Source organism: Stegodyphus dumicola, chromosome X1, assembly GCF_044657685.1.
Source record: "Stegodyphus dumicola isolate Sdum_Otavi_A_Nest chromosome X1, ASM4465768v1".
NCBI classification, from domain to species: Eukaryota; Metazoa; Arthropoda; class Arachnida; order Araneae; family Eresidae; genus Stegodyphus; species Stegodyphus dumicola.
Genome location: NC_140780.1, coordinates 222,263,349 through 222,287,317, shown reverse-complemented (window position 1 = coordinate 222,287,317; position 23,969 = coordinate 222,263,349). Strand labels below are relative to the sequence as shown.

Below are 23,969 nucleotides of genomic sequence, written 5' to 3'. Positions count from 1 at the left end.
ATTTTATTCATTTAAAGAGTTAAAAGTTTATTACGGGTAAAAGATTAACATAAAATATACACTTCAAGTCAATGAAGATGGATTTTTTTAATCCTGAGACAGCTATTCATTTCAGTTGGTAATTCTCATCTCCGTCATATCAAATTAAATAAGCCTTTATAGCTTTAATATCTAATTCTTTTCTTTTTATAAGAATATGGGCATAATAAACGTAACTTATTATGTAAAGATAGTCTACTTAAACTTCGTTCCTTTTTTTTCTTTAATCTATATCTTGTATGACCTCTTTCTGAATGAGCTATTGTATGAGTCTATTGGAGAACTTATGAAAAATAAGGATTTTCCAGTTCTGTTTAGTATAGATATATAAGGCAGTGGTAATTAATTCAGTCCATGATGCAGAAAAATGAACTTCTGAATATGGCTCCTAAATGTTCTACCAATTTTGATTATTTTGTGCATATCTTGTTCACTAGAAAAATTTTGATAGAAGGTTAAGTCTTTGAGCGATTCTTTCAGAATGCAAAGTTGCATACCTGTTTGTGTAAAACTCGCATCTATTTTCACTATGAAATTCTTCAATTGAATGGCCCAAGGTCCTAGCATGTACAAAGAGAAATGCCTTAATATATTCGCAGTTTCAGATTTTCCATGATAAAATATCTATACTGAATTTTGTATAGCTGTCTTTAAATGTAACTATCTTCTGGAAAGCATCAGTGAAAGGCTCTCAAATGTCAGCTGAAATAAATTCACTGGTCTTGCAGGATTTTTCTTGTGCCAAGCGATAAATTGTGTGCTTCACCTTAAACACATGGTTCACATAGTTTACTGTCAAATGGCCCTTCAGTGCCCAGTTCTTCCCAAGAATGTTCCTAACATAAAATTTATCTTGATGTTCCCGTCTCTAATGAAGTAACTGCAAAAAGGAGTTATCTGCTTCAGCAACAGTTCTGTTATTTTTTCAGGCATAACTGGTTTAGTACTGGCCTTGTACAAATTACCATATACTCTGTGAATTTACTGTGAGTTTCATATTTATATTTAAACAGAACTCTAGCTCTTGACATAAATTTACTATTTTGGTTTCAGAACATGCCCGTTTTCTATTAGGGGGTTTGACAAGGTATATTTTTTCATTTCTGTCAATTGATGTATTCCCTCTGTGTCCTCATATTCAATATTGACATCACAGTCACGGGACCGGTCCCACGGAAATGGATCGTCGCTAGCAGCCTGTGCATTTTCAGCAGTTAAGCCTAGTTTTACAAAAAAAATCGTATAAAATCAGCATTTTGATATTATGACTTCAATTTTTGAAGTTGCGTATTTAATGTACTAGTTTTTAATGGGTATTAATATAAAGAATATGACATTAATAGAAATAAATTAAACAGGCAAAATACTAAAATCATAACTATACATGCAGAAATAAATATTATAAATAAAACTAAAAAAATGAAATTAAAAAAAAAAAAAACAATTACCTGTAGGTAATTAAATTCCAGTTTAAAAATTCTGCTGTGTGTGAAATAACTCAAAACAAGGATCGATGCACAGTCCTATATTGTATATTTCGCACTCAAAATACGTCGTTTGCTTTCGCTTTTCGGGCACACAATGCATTTCTCCTACCTTTATTACTTTTCCGTCAAAGTAAATTTTCAGAAACTGTCTTCCACTTAGATGGAAAGGTATAGTGTCCGGTGATTTTTGACAAATTTTTAAGTTTTTAAGTAAAGTCTCTTAGCCATGGCTAACGGAATGAAATTAAATATAACCCCGACACATGTCCCAAAACTTCTTCAAAAGACACTCAGAAATATTTCATCCTCAAACCCTGTGTGACATCAGATTTATATTAGATAACTTCTTGTTTTTCTAAATCGAATACAATGTCCATGATGACCGGAAAGCGATCAAGGAAAGACCCCCCCCCACTGGTGGGATATCCATTACTGATCACGTCAAGATATACATTACAGTACAAAGTCCGTAATCCAGACTTGTCAGGACTTCGGCGATTCCGGATTAGGGGTTTTTCCGGATTATAGATCATCAATTTAAATCTGGTAAGATGGCATGCAGAAATTATACAATTAAAAATATGAAACTGTAATTTATGAAATAAAGAGCAATTATGATCTAAATAAAATGTATCAAAATTTACAAAAAAAAAAGAAAGCTTAATATTTATTTATTTATTTAGTAAACATTTCTATCAATGTAAGTTGTTTAAGTTACTTTGTTTTTTGTGCTAATACTTTCTTTTTAATTCTATAAACAGACATGATTTCTTGTTCAGTTACAAAGTTCCACTGTTCAAATCCTATAATTGCTGTGTCGAGAACACCGACTAACTTGTCAAACGAAATTTTTTTGTTTTCAATAACGTTCTCTGTTACTTTCTTCACCGTTGGAAGTGCACATGGGTAAATGCTTTACGCGCATGCGAAGTGGAAGTGCGCATCAAATGCACATGCATAAACGCGTTTCGTGCATGCGTAAGTTTGTGGCTTTGAGGTCCGGATTATAGATCATTGCGGATAATGGACGTCCAGATTACGGACATAGTACTGTATATATAATTACATTATTTAAAAGTAAATACATTGTATACCAAAATATAACGCCTGTATCATATATAATGACCTCTTGCCTGAAAAATGCGAGCAAGACGCATTACGCGTCAAGAATGCTGACAGTCTTTCCTCTTCTGTAATAATGTTGTTACTTTTTAATTAACCAAGAAAACTTATGTTAAGTTTCAAAATAAATGGAAAAACAAAACAAAAAAAAATTCTTAACAAAATAGACAAAAATGCCTGTGCCCCTTTAATTCACAGGCATACTTATAAAGAGCTATGATTTCCAGTTTGTTTATTTCAATAAATTTTTCACAACCAGAAGCACAAAACAGAAACTAATGCCAGTACATGAAGAGCAAATGCTGTATGAATAAATCCATGTGACAACAATTACCTCTTAGCTCCATTTACTGGCTTTTAAAAATTCAAATAAATCGTTCCATTTCCGTGTCATATGTATGCGACGTGGGCTCGTAGGAGCACAATTGTTGCGTCATGTATACAGGATGCTGGACTGTTAGGAGTGGAATCGTTGCATCGCATATACACGATGCTGGTCCTGAACGGATTAAAGAGGAGCACCAGTTTCTATGAATGATAATCTGCATTCTCTATAAGCTATGCTCTTTCTAAGTGAAAATCAGAATCTTCTCAAATGGCATTCATTTTTCCCAATGAGTGACACTGAAGCTGCTCATGCAGAGAAGCATTGGAAAAAGGCCAGAATTCTAATATTTAACCTACTGTTTATACCTTTTTATAGTTTTTGTATGTGTCATTACTGCACCTACTGTTTTCATGTGTGCTGCAATAGTAATCTTTTGCATGCTGTATCAAGATTTGTACATGGTACACCAAGCATACCTTTCCTTTGGCGTACTTCCTAAGCGATATTGCATTTCAGATGCCTACCAGTATATTATATATCATAGAAATATGCAAAATAAGAATGTCATATTCACGAGTAAATGTCAAGACTTATCATGGAGTGCAAAGCATATTTATGGTACATAAATTATTTCATTTCTAGGAATGTTGTGCTATTGACATAACTAGTTTTAAGTTACTACCTTATTACAATACTGCTGTGCAATATTGCAGTGTGAATTTCAATAAGTATGTCAGGTTATAAAATTTTGATTTGCAATGCTAGGAAAAATTATTACCCAGATACACATTTCATTAAGTTTCTGGCAATCATATTGTAATATATTCTGCTATTTAGCCAGAATACCAGCTGACTGAGCTGTAAAGAAATAAAATCATACGGTACCAAAATATAACAGATATTGGACAAGAAATCATATTAAGGACAAAGATCACAAATATTTCATTAATATAATTAGAAATTATACCCTACATCATGCTCAGTGTAATGCCAACAATAAAGAAATTAATGTGATTAGTTAAACCTCATTAAACTAACCTCTTTTTGCTTGTATTATATTAGATGGAATGTGGTTCTACTGAAAATAATAAATAAATAAGGTATTTCTGTATATTTTCATTGTTAACTGTTCGGGGTTTCTTGAGGAGTTAATAACATAAGCTACATAGAAGTTTCTGATGTTCCCATAAGTAATATGGTTCATTCCCATTCTTTCTTTTAGGTTGTATATACAGATAATACTTCTGTGCTTTATTTGACCTGTAAAAGCAGTCTTGTAAATCTGCCAAAAGATGAGATTCTGCAGTCATATGAAGATGCTCATGAAGGCAAACATTATAAAGGTGTTATTGTGCAGATTACAGACAAGTATATTATTGTCTTATTTTTCAATAATGTGAAGGTTAGGAAATTTTCATCTAACTATATTTTTTAATGTTATAAATATTTTATAAGTTTTGTGCATCATATTTTTGTGACTTCTAGTGCATACACTTAGCAGCCATGCCGTGATTTCCACTTCTATGATTTTGGTTAAGAAATGTAAAAGAAAATAGTATTGTCTACAGCAGTATGTGAATAAATTCCAAATTTGAAACAAATTTATGTAAATAAAGCTTGAGAATACTTTTTAATTTGTTTCATACACTTAGCAGCCATGCCATGATTTCCACTTCTATGATTTTGGTTAAGAAATGTAAAAGAAAATAGTATTTTCTACAGCAGTATGTGAATAAATTTATCATAATTTCCGGGAGAAACGCCGCGGTGTTTACGTGTTTAAAACTTAAATTTTCAGCGGGTGCGACATTTCTACCCATGCGGCATTTAGGTGCGCTAAAAATAAAATATTTTCTATGATGGTCATTGTGCATACACTGGTGCTGTTCCCGCACAAAAGACCACTCAGTTGCTTTTTGCGAACGTTATTTTGTTTACATTTTTTCCCTTGAACGGACCTACATGCCTTATTCACCCTAAACGAGATCTCAGAACAATAACATTCTTCCCCCTTTCAAATCAACATTCTCATCAGTTCGAATAGTCTCTCTCCTCTGCCATTCGATGAATCTTCCGGGACCCATCCTCTCCCCACCCCTGCCTTTTCTGCAATTTTTTTCAAAGGCGGACACGACTCCACCTGCCTCGCAATAACGAACTCTGACGTATTTCCCCTTCAGCATGAATGGATTTTTTTTGGCATTCTGCCAGATACAGATCCCATCAGTTTGGGTACAAGTACTTGTTGGATAGTTTTTAAGACTAGCGTCTACATCCCAAAACGGCAGCCTACGAGAGAGACGATTCTATTATTTTCATAGGGGAGTAGGGGAGTTAGAATGGTTTTCTGAGGAATGCAACGGCAGTGGACTATATGTTTGCTTACATTTGGAAGTTCAAAAAATTGCTAAGGTGGATTGCCTTAATTTCTACGGTTACATAAGGGAAATATTAGGCAGTTTTTTCGGCTTGCTGATAGAGGGCAAATAGACAATTTACCTTTATAATCCGCGTTTATCTATTTAAACTTCAGAAGATTTAAGATGAAGAGAATATATTTAACACAACAGAACGCAAGCTTAAGACTTGTAAATCTTTTAAAAAACAATACATCGATAATTAAAAATATTATTTATAGTTCATTATTAAAAACTTAACTGGTATGTCATATATCAGGACTTAGGTTGAGTTTTTTCATCTATACGGCCCACGATGATGTGACGTGCAATTTAATCTATTGCGGCGTTTCTGTGTAATTTTAATTTTTTTCCCGCCAATTTTCTCGAGTGCGGCGTTTACACTGATGCGGCCTTTCTTCCGGAAATTACGGTATGTAATGAATGCTTGAAGATACGTTTTAACTTGTTTATATTTTGTTTTATGAAAATAAGTAAAGATCGAATTTTGTTATATGGCAGAGAATATTTATTTACTTATTGGATTGGTGATCTGGATATTTTGCATCCAGATTTCAGACTCTATACTGCATAATTTTTTTTTTTTTTTTTCTATTCGTGTTTACAGATTTTGTATTTTCTAAACATTATAGAGCTGTTTATATGTTATGCATTTTCTCTTGATTGATTTTATGGGCCTTATAAATAGTATTTGTGGTATTTTCTTACTTAAACCATCAAAATATACAAATAAATAAAATCTAAATGCATGGGATTAATTAAACTTATTTTGATCATAGATGGCCCATCAGTAGCTGAATGGAGAAGCCACTGAACACTCAATGCTCTAACCTGGGTTCTGTTCTAGGCGAATGCGCTAGCTCCATGAGTGTGTCGTAGTTTTTTCCATGTGCAGTGTAGATATGAGCCAGTTGTCTTGAAATCCTTGGCGAAAACATTTCATACCTTAGGCTGATAGCCTCCAAGTGCTTTGTTATATTTAAATAAATCAAACAGAGCTTTGTCATATTTAAATGAACCAAACAGAGAGGGCCTGAACTCTGGAAGTTGAAGCATTTTGTATTGGGTTCCTGTGTACGGTCACTCTGGGTAGATTTATTACAGCAGACAGCCAAAGTTAATGTAAGTTCCTCATTCTTGAAAAGTCCCTTGTCTATGGGACTGCATTCTAGCAAAGATTTCGCACCTTTTTTTCTAAAAGAAGTCGTGAAATGAATCAATTTTTTCCCTAAAGGAGAAGCATGTAATTGTTTTTATAGGTGGAAGTAACTGCAAGTTAAGATTAGATTGGTTTAAAAAAGAACAATGACAGGGTTCATAGCAGTCCTTACAAGTGCTCATAAGTCCTTATATTTGAGAATAAAATATAAAGGCCCTTATAGGTGTTTACTTTTGCTCTAAAGCACTTAATTTTTTTGTGCTTATTTTTTTGCTGTTACTGGTTTTTTTTTTTATTATTTTTTTTTTTAAGCACATTTTTCCCCATACCAAAGCTGAAACTAAAAAACACTTTTCTTTTTTATCTCGAACGTCAGATGGTGAATCATACTCCTGGAAATAGCTTTCCCCCCCTTTCTCTGCATTAATGTAACCTTTGATGCAAAGAGTACAGGTGCACGTCGTCCTTTGGTCAAGGAATTGCAAAAGCGGTAGAAAATTCCGGTACATTCCATATTGTTTTCCTCCCACCCAAGACTACATACGTTTACATTTCTATCAAGATTTTAATAATTTGCATTCTCGTTCCGCATGGTCAGTTCATATTTATGATCGTTATGCTTATATTATGAGTATATGTTTGAATATTTATAATGATATATTTGTATATATATGATATAGTATATATATGCAAATATATCATTATAAATATTCAAACATATGATCATAATAGTATAGTATAGATTTACTATACTATTATAAACTATACCGAAGTATATATAAACTTAAAAAATGGGTAAGTGTGTAACACAGATTAGCTTTCTAAGGAATAATATTTGGAATAGCTTAAATAAAGTAATTGAATAATCAAATTAGTTTAATTTTTCCCCCAGTGCATTACACGGTAGGAAAGTTGGGGAGAGGAGTCCTCCGCTTTCTTCGCAAAATCTTGAATATTAAAATGGTTACAGTTCACAGCAAAACAAGCAACAGAATTCCCCCCCCTATACCGGAAATTTAACGCAGGCTGTTCAAAATTAGAATGAAAAACACCCCAGATTGTTAAGTCTCTTCTTTTATTTAGTTCTTTATTCTCTGAATACCAGCTGCTGTTGATTCTGATTGCATAATATCAGGCATGGAAGAAATAAGGTGCGCAAATTGTGCAATAACATTTGCGATATTTTCCACCGATACTTAATTTTGATGTTCAGTCTGATATTTGTTTATGAGCACTTTTTGAAGAACTATGAAAGAGTTTTACTGTGCTTGCTAAGCAGAATATTTTTCAGTTTCGTTGGGCCATTTTTATGTGATGCACATATCAAAATGTCAAAAGCATTTTTTCACCGAAAAATCTAAAGAACAACTACAATCCCCCCCCTTGCTCCTATTTTTCCTGTTACGCTCAACTATCTGGAATTTTCATATATTCGGCAATTTCCGAGTGTGCCGGTTAGTTAAGCTCCTACTGTTAAAGGATGACTGCATGAAGCAATTGCCCATCTTCTGATTTCAGAAATGTTCCTCTTTTTACTTATTTTTACTTAAATTACTCTGCTTGCAATATCTGTTAAGGGAAAACTGTTATACAATAAACTGATGACTGCATGAAACAATTTCCCGTCTTCTGATTTCAGAAATGTTCCTCTTTTTACTTATTTTTACTTAAATTACTCTGCTTGCAATATCTGTTAAGGGAAAACTGTTATACAATAAAAATTTAGAAAATGGTCAGAATTTTGATTTAAATTATTTAAATATTAATATGAGTGGAAAAATAAATTGTATTTATTTTTAGGTGCCAAGCAAATATAATAAATATGACTTATTATTATTTATTTTCTCTATTTTGAACTGAAATTTCATCATTAAATCTTGTAATATAATTTAGTTCTGCATAGTTTTCCTCCATCTCATTGTAAACTAGTTCTGTAAATTGAACTGTTATTTAAAATAAAATAAAAAAGAATGTAATTGTAATGCTCATTCTCTCTTAATAAATACTGAATTTCCCATATTTTAAATTAGAATTGTAATTTTTCTTTTAAGGTTATGCAGTTGTGTATAGTGTAATAGACAGGTGCTTACTTTTTTCCTTAAAATGTGCTTGAAAAGTGCTTATAAGTGCTTATTTTTTTAACTAAAATGTGGCTGCCAACCCTGAATGGTTGAGGTAGTTGGGGGAGAGTCTTTTCTATGTTATTATTTAAATATTATAATGTACTATATGAAACAGTGGATTAAAATAGAAAAGATTTATTAATATGAAATATTTTCCCTTTGTTTTAAAAAAAAAACCTGAAGAAAATTACGTGTATTATTGACACTGATTATAAACACATTGCAAAGAGCCCACCTGCCTCCCCACTAAAAAAGTGCATGAAATTTAATTGAGACTTATTCTTAAAATGTGATTGCATAAACATATGAAATATGTACATTTTCATTGTATGCTGCTTTGTACTATACCCTCTATATATTTTTAATCTGAATGAAATGGATATAAAAAATGAATGATAAATGTAAAATAGAATAAAATTAAATATAAATGATGAATGTAAATAAAATGGAAAAATGCATAAATTAAGATTTTATTGTTTAGATATGTATGAGGATATGAAGTTCAATGCATTTGTTTTTTTGATCCTGTAATTTTGTCTGCATAGCTATAAAATTATTATTTTTATGTTAGTATACAAAAATGTTTTTGTGCAATTATTAATTACAATTTTCTGTGAAACTGCTTTGATATAACATTTATTTATTATTTTAGGGAATGGTTTCATCTCATCTTATTCCTAAATCCTCGGTGTTTTTTGAAGGACAAACTGTAACTTGTGAAGTAGTTCATTGCAATCCATTAAAAAAGAGACTGAAATTATGCTTAAAGGTATGTAGCATAGATCTAAAAAATGTCCATTTGCAGCAGTTTTGTTTTTCCAAAAGATTTGCACATTGTTTTGTTGAATTATTTTCCAAGAATATAGAATTTGTGAAACTCAATAGCTCTTGCATACAATTTCTGTCAAAACTCTTTAACTTTAATAGTTACATCTGAAAATATGAGTTGCAATTGTACTTTGTTCTTAGTCTTGCAACTGCATAGAAACTAAAAGTTAATATGTCGTCAGGCTTTTAAGATGTTTTTTCAGGTGTATCAGGTTCTTTGTTACAAGTACTCTCTATATATATTGATAAACTGATTAATTATAATGTTATAAGAATCTAGTTGTAAATGTCATATGCCTACAATATTTATCCACTTGGTTTTGAATCTTCACTGTGTTTGGTCATTATGCAAATTATAGTGAAAATAAGTTTCAATAAAATACATATGTGTGCTGACATTTTTTAGCATGTGGTTTCATGGTACTGCAAATGCTTTTGAGTTTATACATTCTTCACTAATTCTGACGTTTTTGCTCAACTTTCTGATATTTATTTAACAGATCAGAGAGCATTTTATGTGTACTGTTATGTAGAATTAAAGTTTTTGCTATAATTGCTTGCCTGCAGCATAGGGATTAAGACCACTGAACAATGTTAATTTTGCTCCTTATGCAGTTCTGGCTGTATGTATATTTTCTTCCCCATGTATGTAATGTTATTTTATACTATCTTTCCATATGTAGCAATTCATGGCAGGAGTCTTAGCAAAATAGATTCATTTCATATTCTCCATAGTAAAAATAAGCATATAACATCATTTTTACAACACTTGTTACCCATGCATCAGAGATTTTAATTATTGCCTCATTTTACAATTAATAAAATTCTTAAGTTTGCTATTATCGAGGTATTGATTTTTGATTCGAAAAGGCATTTTTACGTATTTATCAAAAATGCAAAAGAAATTTTTATTTTTTTTAACTGTAATATGTTATTTTGTTTAAATTTTAATGCAGGATATTGGATTGCACTCAAAAGAGGAGGAAAGACATCTAGGAGGAAAGAAATGTAAGATCTATTTTGGAACTGCATTAGAGAAAAGTAGTAATTCTGTAAAAGAACTACCTGCAGAGAAATCCACCCTATCTCAAATATATATAAACAAAGAAGGTTGTGACACTCACTATGATACCATAAGAGAGTCCAGTAAACCTTATAAAGCAGTGTAAGTATTAGCAATTGTTTCTGATGTATTTTTATTTAGTTTTAACAGTTTAGTTAGTTAATCTCTATTTAGTTCTCACCCTTTTTTGCCCCATGCACATCCCTTTGCCCATTGCTAGACAATGATTTCCCCTTCTTTTCTAAAACTTGAAAAATACATGTACATTTATTTAAATTAAGAATATTTTTTGATGTACTATATAAATTAAATGGAAAAGAATAGAAGATGTTGATACGTACCGAAACTTGAATGAAAGTAGTTTTTGTATTCATAAATTAAAACTAACTAGTAGACGCGAAATTGCGTCTACTAGGTATGAAGTACTACTGGTATGAAGTGAATTGCTATGGCATACAATTTTTTAATATTGCTTTCAAGAGTACATTTTCAAATTTGAAGAGATGGCAAATGAAATATGTCTGCATAGGAAATCTTCCAATTTTTCTAATCATTTAAAAGTATGTAAATTATTTTCTTAAGCCAAAATATTGTCAAAATTATTCTAGTTTAAAATCTCAGGTTTATTTCTGAAACTGAAGCCTCAGGTCCATGACTATTCAAGAGATATACACTTTTGAAACACAATACATGTAGAGTTTTGCTTAATTCAAAAACAATTATTTCCACAAATTCATTTGTACTTCTGGAAGTGAGTTAAAAGTTTTCTTTTCAGAAGAGAAATATGTTTGTAGTTCAGTTTATAAAATTCACATTTAAATATTTTGTCGATTTCTTTGGAGAAAATATTTGAAAAGAGTTACCATGCCTACTATGTATATCTTCCAGATCAGCTACTGGCTATTTTGTATGGAAAATATATATTATATGGAGTATGAATAGACTGAGTATAGAACACGAAAATAGTAGTAATAGCTGTTAACAGTCAAATTTTTTAGTTGTACATTCTAAAAAATCCCAGCAAACCAAGAATAGAGACAAGCTGTTTAGAAATTGGTTAATCACAGAAAACCGTCCATTCATTAAAATATTCTGTGAAATGAAATGAAATTTAGGTATATTTTAACTTAAATACCGATAACTTAAACTTTTTCCTCTGTATGCTGATGGAAATGTGCAAATAGTATTTTAATTGTATGAGAATTAAGAAAGCAATAGTTATTTTGTTTTGTAATGTGTAGTCTTCATTTCTTGCTTGATTTTTCAGTGTAATTCATGTAAATTAGAGGAAATTTAAAAAAAATATTGACTTTATTTAATCATAAGTGGTTTATGCATTACATATGTTATGTAAACATCCGTATAGTGTGCAGGATTGAAAGAATAGACCCAGTGTAGCTCGTGCATGTCGTAAAAGGTGACTAAAATGGGTACTCAGGGTGCAGGGGTATAACCGAGTACCCTGCTCATTATATCACGGGTCTGTTTCTTGAGATGGGGGTTGGGCGTAGGGCTAATAACTTTACCTTGTAAAACATCCTCTTATGAAGTCTAAAGAAGCAAATACTGGATCACCTTTGCAACATTTGACTGGTAAATGATCAAAGGACTAAACTTTTGGATTCTGGAATATGTGTGCACTTTATCAGAGTAAAACTCTACAAATGTGTATTGAACAAATGGATTCTTGTGGGTTAGACTTATTGACAATCCAGTAAATATGATGGACTGGTAGTGGGGTTTGGGAGCAGACAAAACATACCCTGTTTTTTAATAGCTGTCATGAAATTATATGGGACTGGTTTCATCCTTAGCAAAAAAGTCAGTGATTTGGTCATGGATTTTCGAGACATTTCATTGAGATTGTGCTCTTATGTCTAAGAAGAAATTTTATGAACCATTCTATTGTTATTGTGTGTGTACCAACTAAGGAAAAGGATGATAACAAGAAAGATTTTTTTTACAGTGAGCTTGGCTATCCCACAAAATAACACGCCCGCACGTGCTATTTTGTGGAAGAGCCACATTTGGCTCACAAGCCACGATTTGCCAACCACTGGCATAAACCTTACACTCATACATATTTAAGATTGAAATGAAAGGTAATTAAAATCATACTCATGCATACAATCATTCTCAATTTATCACTTTACACTTGAACAAATATGTTATGTGACGATGCTATAAAAAGTATTTTTTTTCCATTTATTTAAAATACCATTAGCATGCAGCATTTAGCTAAAAGAAGGTATGGTTAATCTTTGGATTATGGTAACTTGGCAATTTTTTTGGCGAAAATTTGGCAACCAACCCTGCTACAGCAACCTGCTAGTTTTTGTTTTCACGAAGTAAAAGCATTTTTCTTTTACTCAACATTCTTTTCCAACAATCTGCTAGCCGAATTATGCTTATGCTAGAACTTTTATGGAACAAAATGCTTAATCATGACGAAGATTAGGTGCAAAATTAGGACAAAGTGCAGAACCACAAACTGCTTGCTGCGTTTTTAAGAATTGCACATACACGGCATCATCCATGTACACGTCGACCTATTTTCACTTAAAAAAAAGATCTCAGAATTGCACAAAATTGGCATTGCGCACACTCTTGACTTTATCCGTGTACACTGCTAAAGTACTAGCTAGTAACCTTTATCGCCTTACCAAAATTTCACCAAACTACCTGTTACCATATTCCAAAGATTAGCCGAAGGTACTAAACATGTACATCTTAAGAGGATACTTTAGTATCAAAAATAATAGATCAGTTACAAATGATGACAACTACTGGACATGAAAATTTATCGGTTGTGAAAATAATAATCTGATCCTTCTTTATATGTATAAAGTCTGTTTCCGAGCTTAACATTTGTCGTGTAAAGTGCTAAATAAAATTCCTTGTTCATAGTGTTTGCTCTAAGCTCATTTTCCCTTTTTCAGGATTAAAAAAAAATCCCAAGATCAACTGAATATTTTTGTGAATGGTATAGCAAGGGGTCGTGTTCATATTACCGAAGTTGGTTGTTCTGAAGAGGTATGTATTCTGCAAGCTATCTTAAATATTTCTGAAAGTTTTATGTGAAAATCTCAGATGGTGTTGAAATATATTGATTGCTGTGTTGAATAATTTGGATGAATCGAAATTATGTTGGAAGGATAAATGTTTCTTTAAAATGTTTCATTTTTCAGTCAAAATAATGTATTAAACTGAAATTTTAAAAAAATAGATGTGTGGTAAGTTTTCTCAGTAAGATTAGTTTAAAAAAATGAAACAAATATCATTCGATAAAAAGGTATCGTAAAAATTATTAGTTGTGAAACACATTAAAGCTATGAAACATGGTATGCAGTGGGTTCGTTTCCTGACATGAATCACTGACTGCATCTGAATCTCCCAGTGTATGATATAAAAACTGTCCTTTACCCTGATAAAGTCTCAGATCAAGACATATATCCATCTCGGCAAAAGTACCTGTTCCCTCTTCCATAGTTCATTTAATTGATCAGTACTTCCATATTGGTTAAGTTAGATGATTTGAATATGGCAAAGCACACAAGGCCTTATCTGACTAAGAGATGAGATGCAATTGTGAATGACTTTCTAAAGAACACTGGTTTGTATTTACATTGCACATGAGGTAAATCACGAAAACTAACCATTAAGCCAACACATTCGCTTTGTGTAAAAGATATTCTGATGTGATGCATCCCTGATCAAATACAAACAGTTGAAATTTGTTTTTAAAAAAGGCTTGAGATAAGCTTGCTTACCTGGTACGACTGATGCATTTTTTCTGTCCTATAGTCAGGACTACTACAGAGGTAAGAGACACCCTTGTGCATGGTTGTATTTCAGCATCTCTATCAAATAAAATAATTTACAATTTGAAATTTATTCCAAGAAGCTTTCATTTATATCTATCTATATATATGCATATAAATCACCTAAAAAACAATTTTCACATATTTATCACCAAAAAAATAGAAATTTGGACTAGTTTACATAATATATCACTCATTGCATTTATTTCTTCCTTCTTTAACTGCTGCAGAATTCTTAATCAGATCTTTTAAAAGATCTGTTTATGTCTAAAGTGTCTGTTATCATTTCCTATTGTTATTGCATTGACAAATGTATAACACTTAAGTTTGATGTTGTTGATCTCAATTAATATTTTATTAATTTTAGTTTTGAAAATGGCTTTGCTCTGGAGCTGCAGGTAGAAATAACATTAGTAATTAATATTACTTAATGTTACCTTTATCTGTAGTTCAATAATAATGTATTCAAAAAGTATTTGATAATTTATTTTTATTTATATAGTTTAAAACATCGTGTGAGATCTTTTACAAAAATTTAATTCCTCAGCTCAAGCCACACCATTATATTTCAATCATTAGAATATTTACAGCTGCTCATTTTTAACTATGAATCTTAGCAGTGTTCAAATGAATCATTATCACCTTAATCTTTTGATTTGTTTTTGCTATGGATAAGTCTAAAATCTTCATTGTGTGATATGTGTGATATGATTCATTGTGTGATATGTAAAACTGAGTGAAGTGGGTTTCAAAGTTTTGTTTAGCATCATCATCATTAACCATATTTGATGATTTATAGCCAATTCTTTTTTTATTCTTTTTTGTATATTGTTAGAAAACAGAATGCATACTGAGATTATTTGTTATTTTGTTTGCAATACTAATGTTTTGGTCCTTCTTAGCAAGGCTCACAGATTCTAAAAATTTGCATATTTTAGGTTCTGCATCATTTTGCTTACTTATACTGTTGAAAATTTCATAATAATATAAACTAAGGAAAGAATTTAAGCAAACGAAATTTTAAAATTGTGTTACCTTGATCCCCAATATCAGTATCTCTAGAAACATCTTTTGCAATATCTAAAACAACATGGTAAATTTAATTGATATTAAGTTACAGTTCTGTTTCCTCACCTAGTAGTAGAAAGCGACTTTAAACATAAATTTTGAATTTTTTTATTTAACACATTACAATGCTTCACTGATGCTGAAAAAAAATTCTATAATTCCTGTATTATTCAAAAAGGATTTTAAGTCCTATACATGCCTAATTAACTGATTGGGCACTTGGAATAAATAAAAGCTCTTGAATTTATTTCAGTGATAATTCTGCTGAAGTTGTATTGTTTATCTTTCATATTAGCACCATTATTGTTTAAATTTTAAGTGCACAAAAATTTGAGAAACTAACAAGGTTAACAAAATGTGTCTGAATTACATGAAATATCTTTTAGGTTTAGGAAATAATTTTGGAAGAAATTCAGGATTAAGACGATTGTTAGAAGATCAATTGAGAGAAAATTAGATTTGTGATGTTGATTTTTGAAAATGTTTTATATCTTTTAATATTTTTATTAATATAATGTTCTGTCTTTAGGGGAGTCTGTCAGTACCCCCTCCCACTCTTATGTCAATTCTTTTTTAATAAATAATTAATGTTTTAATGCCCTGTATCAGTAAAGAAAATTGGGTAGCGTGTGTTTGCATATACGCATATATGCATATCCTGTCGCATTTTGCCTTCGAACATCAGAAGGATTAATAATGGAAATGAGTGTAATCAATTAATTCAATGAAACATCTCGTTACAACACAAACAGTTTATTTACAGATCTAATAAGTGACAACTCTCGCTTCAGCATCTCAAAACAGCACTCAAAAATATAAATGGTGTAAGATAATACTCATTAATATCTCAAAATATGTATGAAATGCAACTTGAAGCCATTTTTTTTTTCCTTTTCTCACAAAAAGAACAAGCTGAAAATGTAAATATAAAAAACTTCCACTGTTGCCTTAACGTAATTTTCTAAATTACTTCAAACACAGGTAATATTAGATAGAGGTTCAACTGGACATCCTTCCACCTAAGTTAACTTTTTATCTTAAAAATTTAACTTACGAAAGAAAATTATAAATAGTTCATAAGTTACAAAAGAAAATTTTAAATAATTCATAAAATTATTCATAAGTTGCAAAAGAAAATTATAAATATTTCATAAGTTGCAAAAGAAAATTATAAATAATTCGTAGGTCCAGTCTCTTAGGTACTTTGATTGTACGACTTGCTCTTGAATCTGAGGTTCAGGTTCACGTGCATCATCTGTGGCAAAATTTTCACAAGAAGGTTGGAACCTTCTCAGTTGAAAATCTGTCAGTAATAGGATTATTGTTGGATACTTCAAGTGGGTGTAATCTTTGAATTGGTCTTAGCAATTTTCTCTACAGATTTCGAATAAAGCTGCTTCTCGTAATCTTACTCCTGGAGGAGGCATAGTATAAGTTTCTTGCAGAAAATCTTCTACACATCGTGTATCAATTAACGAGAGATCTCGCAGTTTTATGAGCATTCAAAATCTAAAATCTCTCTTATAGAATATTTATCAAAATTTCAGTGCCAGCATGTGCATTTTTTTCTTATGATAATATCACACTAAAATCTTGACCACTTCATGATTGGATGGAAGAACTGCTGGCATTTTAAAGTCTTTGTTATCCTCACGAGAGGTAAGTTTAGCTTTCACTCTAAGGCATGGGTGTCTAAACTATGACTGTTTGAGGGCTGCATTGCAAAGAAAAAAAAAATTGCAGGGCCACACATACAATATTTTTTAACAAATTGAAATAAAAATTAGCTCTATGTTGTTTTATTAAAATAAATTAACTTTTTATTATTTTTTAAAATTTGAATTACATATTTTTCTCAAATTAATGAGATGGATGAATTTGCTTTTCTTGAGCTAGCAAATCGATATTGGGTTCAATAGATGAGATTGCAATTCTTAATGCATTTTAAAGATGTTTGTCTGTGATCTTTGTCTTATTTTTGTTTTTTGTATGCTTCATTCTTGAAAATAATTGTTCAGAAATATAAAGCATGATTGTGAAAATTAGGATATTTATCGCGGGGTACATAATCTTTATAAATTTCAGTAAAGAAACATTTTCAAATTTTTCGTTTAGTTGAATGTCACTTTGCTGTTCAATGCATTCCATTTGAAGATTTGAAGGTAATTTACTTATTTCCAGAGAAAATGGAGTAGAAAATATATTGAAATACTCTTAATTTTTTTGAATATCTTGAAATCTACTTTCAAACTCTTGAATTAAATCAAAAAGTAATGCAGCATATTTTACATATCTTGTGCAACTCACAGATTTATGTGCAGCCAAAGTACTGAAATGTGTCAAATCTTACTTTTATTTGATTGTGCCAAAATTTTAACTTTCTTTCAAATGCTGTTATTGTTTGGAACATACTATTAATACGTTGATTTTTTTCCTTGAAGTCTCAAATTTAAATCATTCAAATGTTCTGTTAAGTCTGCTAAAAAAGCTAAATCTAAAACCCAATCTTTATCTTCAAATTCAGCCACAGGTTTCCCTTTTGTTTTATTTCAGTTCTTAAATCATAAAATCTTTTGAGTATTTCCCCCTTACTGAACCATTAACAATGCTTACTACACTTTCCATTTTTAAAATTTGTCCAAACAAATTACCCTGATGCACAATACAATGATATGCCATTAAGATCATATTACCAGTAGGGATGGTAGGTTAACCATTTTAATTAGTCCCCCATTTTTGCTAATCATGGCAGGGGCTCCATCGGTTATGATAGCTGATATATTTTTCATAGATAAGGAAAATCTTTTCATCGTCATTTTTAATGCATCTAATAAATCTACAGACTTGGTTGTGTCCTTTAACGATACAAAAGCAACCATTTCTTCCATGATATTATAATGTTCATTGATTCCTCTGACAAAGATTGCCAATTCTGCCATATCGGAAGCTTCAGTGCTTTTGTCCATAAGCTAACAAATTTATTAACAATTGATTCCATGGGCTAACGAATTTATTAACAATTATTAACATGGGCTAACGAATTATTTTGTTGAAATTGATGCATTTGCTTTTTAAAGACTTTTCAACTGAATTCCCCAACTCTTCAATTGTTGTAGCTATAGTTTGGTGTGATAAGCTGATTTTAGAAAAATCCAACTTTCTTCAGGGCAAATTATGTTTGCTACACTTTCCGTGCATTCTTTTATAAATTCACCATCAATAAAGGTTTTTGATTTTTTCACTATTAAATTTGTTATGACATAACATTCTTTTGCAATACTATTATTTTGAGTAGCTGTCTTTTTTTAAAAAAAAAAAGTTTGTTCCGACGATAGCCCTTTTTTTAGTTCTATTATTTTATCTTTACGGTAAATTCTGAGATATAAATCATATTTTGCGGCATGCTTTTGATTATAATGTCATTTCAAATTGTAGTCTTTAAAAACTGGCACAAAGTCCCTACAAATTAAGCAAACTGCTTTACTATTCTCCTCAATTAAAAAGTATCTCCGTCCAGTTTTCATTAAAAACTCTTTTTTTTTTTTTTTTTCATCTTCAGTTTTTTCTTTTTTTATGTTCTGCTTGTTTTTTTAATGATATAGAGGCCATCTAAAAAATTCTATATTTTGATTCTATAAGCAAATATTCATAATGAATATGAATTATTCATACATTTTTAAGAATTTGATACAAGAATTAAGAACTTAAGTTGGAAGTTTAACGATGGCAAAAAGACATTGACAATTAACGGTTGATTATTTTTGAAAATATAAAAGTGAGTGAATACACACATAATTGAAAACATAATTCTCATGTGTGTTAAAATATACCACATAGAACGGTTTCGAATGTAATTAAATATTTTACAAGTTGTGAACATTTTTGAATTGCAAAAGTATAAATTTAACTACATGCTAATTTGTATAGCTAATAATATTACTTGTACTTACTTATTATTACTTATAAATCTGAAATTCTGGTCCTGCAAATGACAAAGACAGTTCCCGCCAAGAATGAAAGAAGCAATAGCAAACCCTTACAATGATATAAACCTGTAGTGCCATCTAGGTGCAAAACAAAACATGAAATATGAATATTATAATATTCTTAGCCTACACGGAGAAAAAGAGGGATCTGTATTGAAAATAAAAATAATTTTGCGCATGTTATTTTCACGTGACAACTATTCTGAAACGGATTTTGCATCCTGTGGAAATTGCATGGGAGCCCTACATGGAAGGTTTTAATACATCATGATATATTAGGATATTTTTATTTTAAAATAATTGTCAATGAATCGATTATATATGAATCAAATTTAAACATTTATTTTTTTAATAAAAATGTGTGAATTTAAATAATTTATAATTTGTGTTTGTGCAGCACTTTAGATACCCGTGGTCTATGATTTCCACTTTCATCCTTGAATACTCCTGAAGTTTTTGATTTCTCCTCCTTGTCATTCACGAAACAGTCTTCTTGAACCATTTTGATTAATAACTTCTCAGCCTCGAAATTTTCATCAGAATCAAGGTTTCCATGTTTTCTCTCAATTTGTTCAGATTGACAATTGTAGGCAAATCTTAGGATCCAGGCAGTTAGATTAACTATCTTTTTGTACTTTAATACCAATCTCTCTTGATAACCAAACATGCAGAAACTAAACATTTTGTTACAGATGAAACTGGGCTGTTTTTCTTTTCTCTAACAATCTGTCTCATCAAACTTTAAGTTACATTTCAGCCAATCTTCTTCGGGCAAGTAAAGCCAACTTGGACCAGCCAACAAGTTAGATTTCAATAAATTTAGAGCTGAACAATCTCTACTCGGGAGATCAGCCGGATTCAGGAATATGTGTCCATGAATTTTTATATGTTAATCTTCTTATTTCCTTCACTCTATTATAGACAAAGACATTCCAGGCTTCTTCTCTCGCTATCAATGCTAAAGCAGTGAAAGAATCGGTTTAGAAGTAAACTTCTTCACTCTGTATCTCGGATAAAATTGAGGATGAAAGTCATGATGCTATAGTAGCAAGTTATTCCAGTAATTTTTTCTTTTCTAGTTGGTGCATCTCTACTCCTGGCTTTTATCAGTTTTACTTTAACAGAACCAAAAGTTTTTATTTGTATGAAAGTGGGCATGGCGTAAGCATGCTTGCTGATATCACAGAAAATATGTACTGCAGTATTTTCACTTATAGTCCTTGAATCAGAATGTCTGGAAAAACGGATCTTTTCTAGATAGTCAGTATCTTTCAGCGATTTTAAAAATGCAGTTCACGTACAGCTACCGGCTTCTTCATTCCGCGTTATCATCTGCTTCCACGTTTCTTCAAGCAATAATTTAAGCATAAGGATGACAGGACAACATAAACCAAGAGGATTAAACAGTCTATAAGCCATAGATAAGATTAACCGATTAGTTACTTTTTTCAAAACATAACTCTTTAATACTACTAGCATTTATTCATAGAGTGTCAGATTGTTTATTCCATATTAAACTGAGCACATTCATATCAGCAGAAGCATCATTAATATCATTGAACTCCCACCCTCTAGGGTCAAATTTTCTCTCTGCCATTTCTTCAGTTGATACATTCATAAAAAGATTGTGTTCATTTTTATTTTTGACACAACTGACACAGTTGTTAACATAAAAACTATGCATAAGTTTTTAAATGATACTTTTTGCATATGAGGATTCACTAGTTCTTTAAAGCAGTTTGTAAGCGAAGCTGAATAGTAGAGTTTAGAAGAAAAGGGCTACTTGCTACACCAAAAACTATAGGCTCTTCGTATATCAGCAATAACACCTATCTCTTTGTTTCGAAATCATGTAAAAATACTCATCTGGTCTATTAGATTTGGACCTTTTACTAAACAGTCATTGAGACTAGGAAACCCCTTTACTTTGGCCAAAGCATCGAACATCAATTGGAATTTTGTAGTACTGTTCTCTGTGATAACTTCTCAATGAGGAAGGTAAAGAACTTCATCTCTTCAATTACTCCCTCTTCTAGCCATTCCTTAAAAACATTTTCATAATTGGACTCAGTTTTAAGACATTTAACAGTTTTGTTCAGTCTCCTATCGGCTAAATCAAAATAATATGGCAGTTGTGGATGATCTTCAAAATGATGACCTATTGCATGGACTGTATTTAAGAAATGTAATCAAGCAGCTTCTCGCAGTTTAATCTGGCTTTTCTTGACTGATGGGTCAGGAATTCAAAGTGTGTTTAAGGTCCATAAATCTGTTATTGTCTCCACTGTAGACAACAGGGACGTAACAAATGATGATGATGTACACTCGCTTCTCGAAGTATTGGGTATTCGTCCCATAACTGACCATCCAAGTTTTGTTTCGAGACCACAAGGTATCTCACGACAACCACCTTTCATAAGTTTTCCAGCTACATCAGCCCCAATAAGGATTTCAATAGGATCTTCACAATCATCCACAATATTTATAAATAGCTAACTCCTTCAAACAAAGTTTGTTGATCATAGATGGCACTGACTTACAAATAATTTTTTGCCTATGAACTTTAAAATTATAATACTTGTGCACACTTGATAAATACAAAGTCGTGTTTGCTTGCCCTGAATTTTTCCCTCCAAATAAAGAGTTGCAAATATTCCCAATTCTGAGGTTTGTAGTTCATTTCTTCAGCTGTACTTCTTAATAAATACGATCGCTGTGAAGCTGTATCAATAATAGCTCTTGCAGCATGTTTTTCCTATTACCTCTAATTATAACTTTGAATGTTTGCAGCATTACATCTGGAGTAGAAGATAAGTTGGAAAGAGCTATCCATATCAGCACTAATCTCAGTTTTTTTTCCAACTTCCGGTGATTCTTCGTGTTTGGGCACAGTTATTTGGTGCATTTTTCTACATAGAACAATATGGTATTTTTTACCACAACAAAAGCAAACAGTTTTCTTTAAACATAAAAAACATTTCTGAGGTAGTTGAACAAGTGACTCCCTCTGCTTTAAAGGTATTTTTCTTGCTTTTGGACAATCTCCAGAATCATGTGAATTAGAATAGAATATGCACTGCTTTGGCACTTGAGATGAAATTAGAAGGCCTGTCGCACTAGGTACATTTGAAAATTTTCCACTCTTAAATTTGTTATGTATCATTTTTTTCTCACTTGTAAAATTATTACATGTTACTTCTGCTTTTGACTTTGAAGTGTTGAAACTTCGAGAGGCTAAAAAATGCATTCTTCAGTTTTAACTTCATCTTGTAAAAATTGTAAAATGCATTCTAAATCACTTTTCTCAATTATAGTTTTACTTTGATTTGAATCATCTGAACTCACTTCTCGAACTCTACGATGAACAGATCTATAGCGCTCCCAAGCAACAAGAGTTTCTTCTGGTAACAATGATTCAACTAGATGAAATAACATGGCAACATACTTTTCCTAGTAGCCCCTAATAGTTCAAATGAATGGAGTTTACTCTCAAGTTGATCAAGCAATTTTCTTAATGAATATTTAGGACAGTTCTGTTTTTGAAGAGCTAATGCTAATAAATCTCTGATGTATACTTGAATCAATGATTCTTCTCTACCAAAATTCATTTTTAGGTGTTTTAAAACTTTTCCATAACTATCACCACCTCAAGGGGACACTTAATTAATTCTTTGGCAGCACTGCCTTTGTCCATTGCTTGAGATAGATAGGAAAATTTATCGTGAAAATCAATATTAATGTTCTCGTCAATTTTTTTTTTAACTGCCCCCAAAAGTAGAGCCACAATACATTACTGTCAAAAGTATGTCATTGTATTTTTGGATAATGCAATAAAGTTTTTGGCTGAAAAATAACATTCAAACTTTCAATCTTAGAAGATAATTGTTTGCCCATTAATGTTTCTAGCTTTAGTTTTAAAGATCTCCAGCGATTTATGTATGTTTCGGACTCATCTACTACTTTCTCTATTTCGGTATCAGAAGTATTTTCAGAATACAACAATTGTTTATATTTATCTTCATATGCTACAGGGTTCATACGGTCCTTAAGAGTCCTTAAAAGTCCTTAGATTTTTTTAAATCCATTTTTGGTCCTTAAAAGTCCTTAATTTTGGCCAAAATCAGCAGAAGGTCCTTAATTTTAATCATCTGAAATTTCTATCTGTTTTTACGACTGCCATTTTGAGTGTGAATTAGCATTTGGGAGGAATATTTTTGTTATTTTGTGGACGTGTATGGGTTACCTTTTGAATGGGTTCATGGGTTATAAATTGTTTCTATTTCTAATATAAATGATGGGATACTCGAGGCTCTAAGCAAGAAGTGAAAGATAAGCATAGCTTAATTAATTTTTTTTTGTAATACTTGATACTATTTCTAATACTCTTAAAAAACTTTTCGCTTTTGGGGATGTGAATTCTTTTATTAAACGTTTCTAAATTTGGCGACTTATCAACATTTTGGCGATATAAGATCGGTTTCTATAGAAAATTTTTAATTCTGAGATCTGAGAATTTTTCGACGATTTT

General features: G+C 31.3%; 1 protein-coding gene across 4 annotated transcripts in view; it reads left to right on the top strand.

Annotated features, from left to right (window-relative positions):
* LOC118194921 (protein RRP5 homolog) overlaps nt 1-23,969 on the top strand; it is a 203,761-nt gene that overhangs the window by 155,157 nt on the left and 24,635 nt on the right. For all 4 annotated transcript variants that reach the window (XM_035366136.2, XM_035366135.2, XM_085808577.1 and 1 more), the window contains 4 exons: nt 4,199-4,378; nt 9,328-9,444; nt 10,460-10,668; nt 13,506-13,599. In XM_035366136.2, coding sequence (XP_035222027.1) covers nt 4,199-4,378; nt 9,328-9,444; nt 10,460-10,668; nt 13,506-13,599 — 600 coding nt within the window. The remainder of the gene's footprint in view (nt 1-4,198; nt 4,379-9,327; nt 9,445-10,459; nt 10,669-13,505; nt 13,600-23,969) is intronic.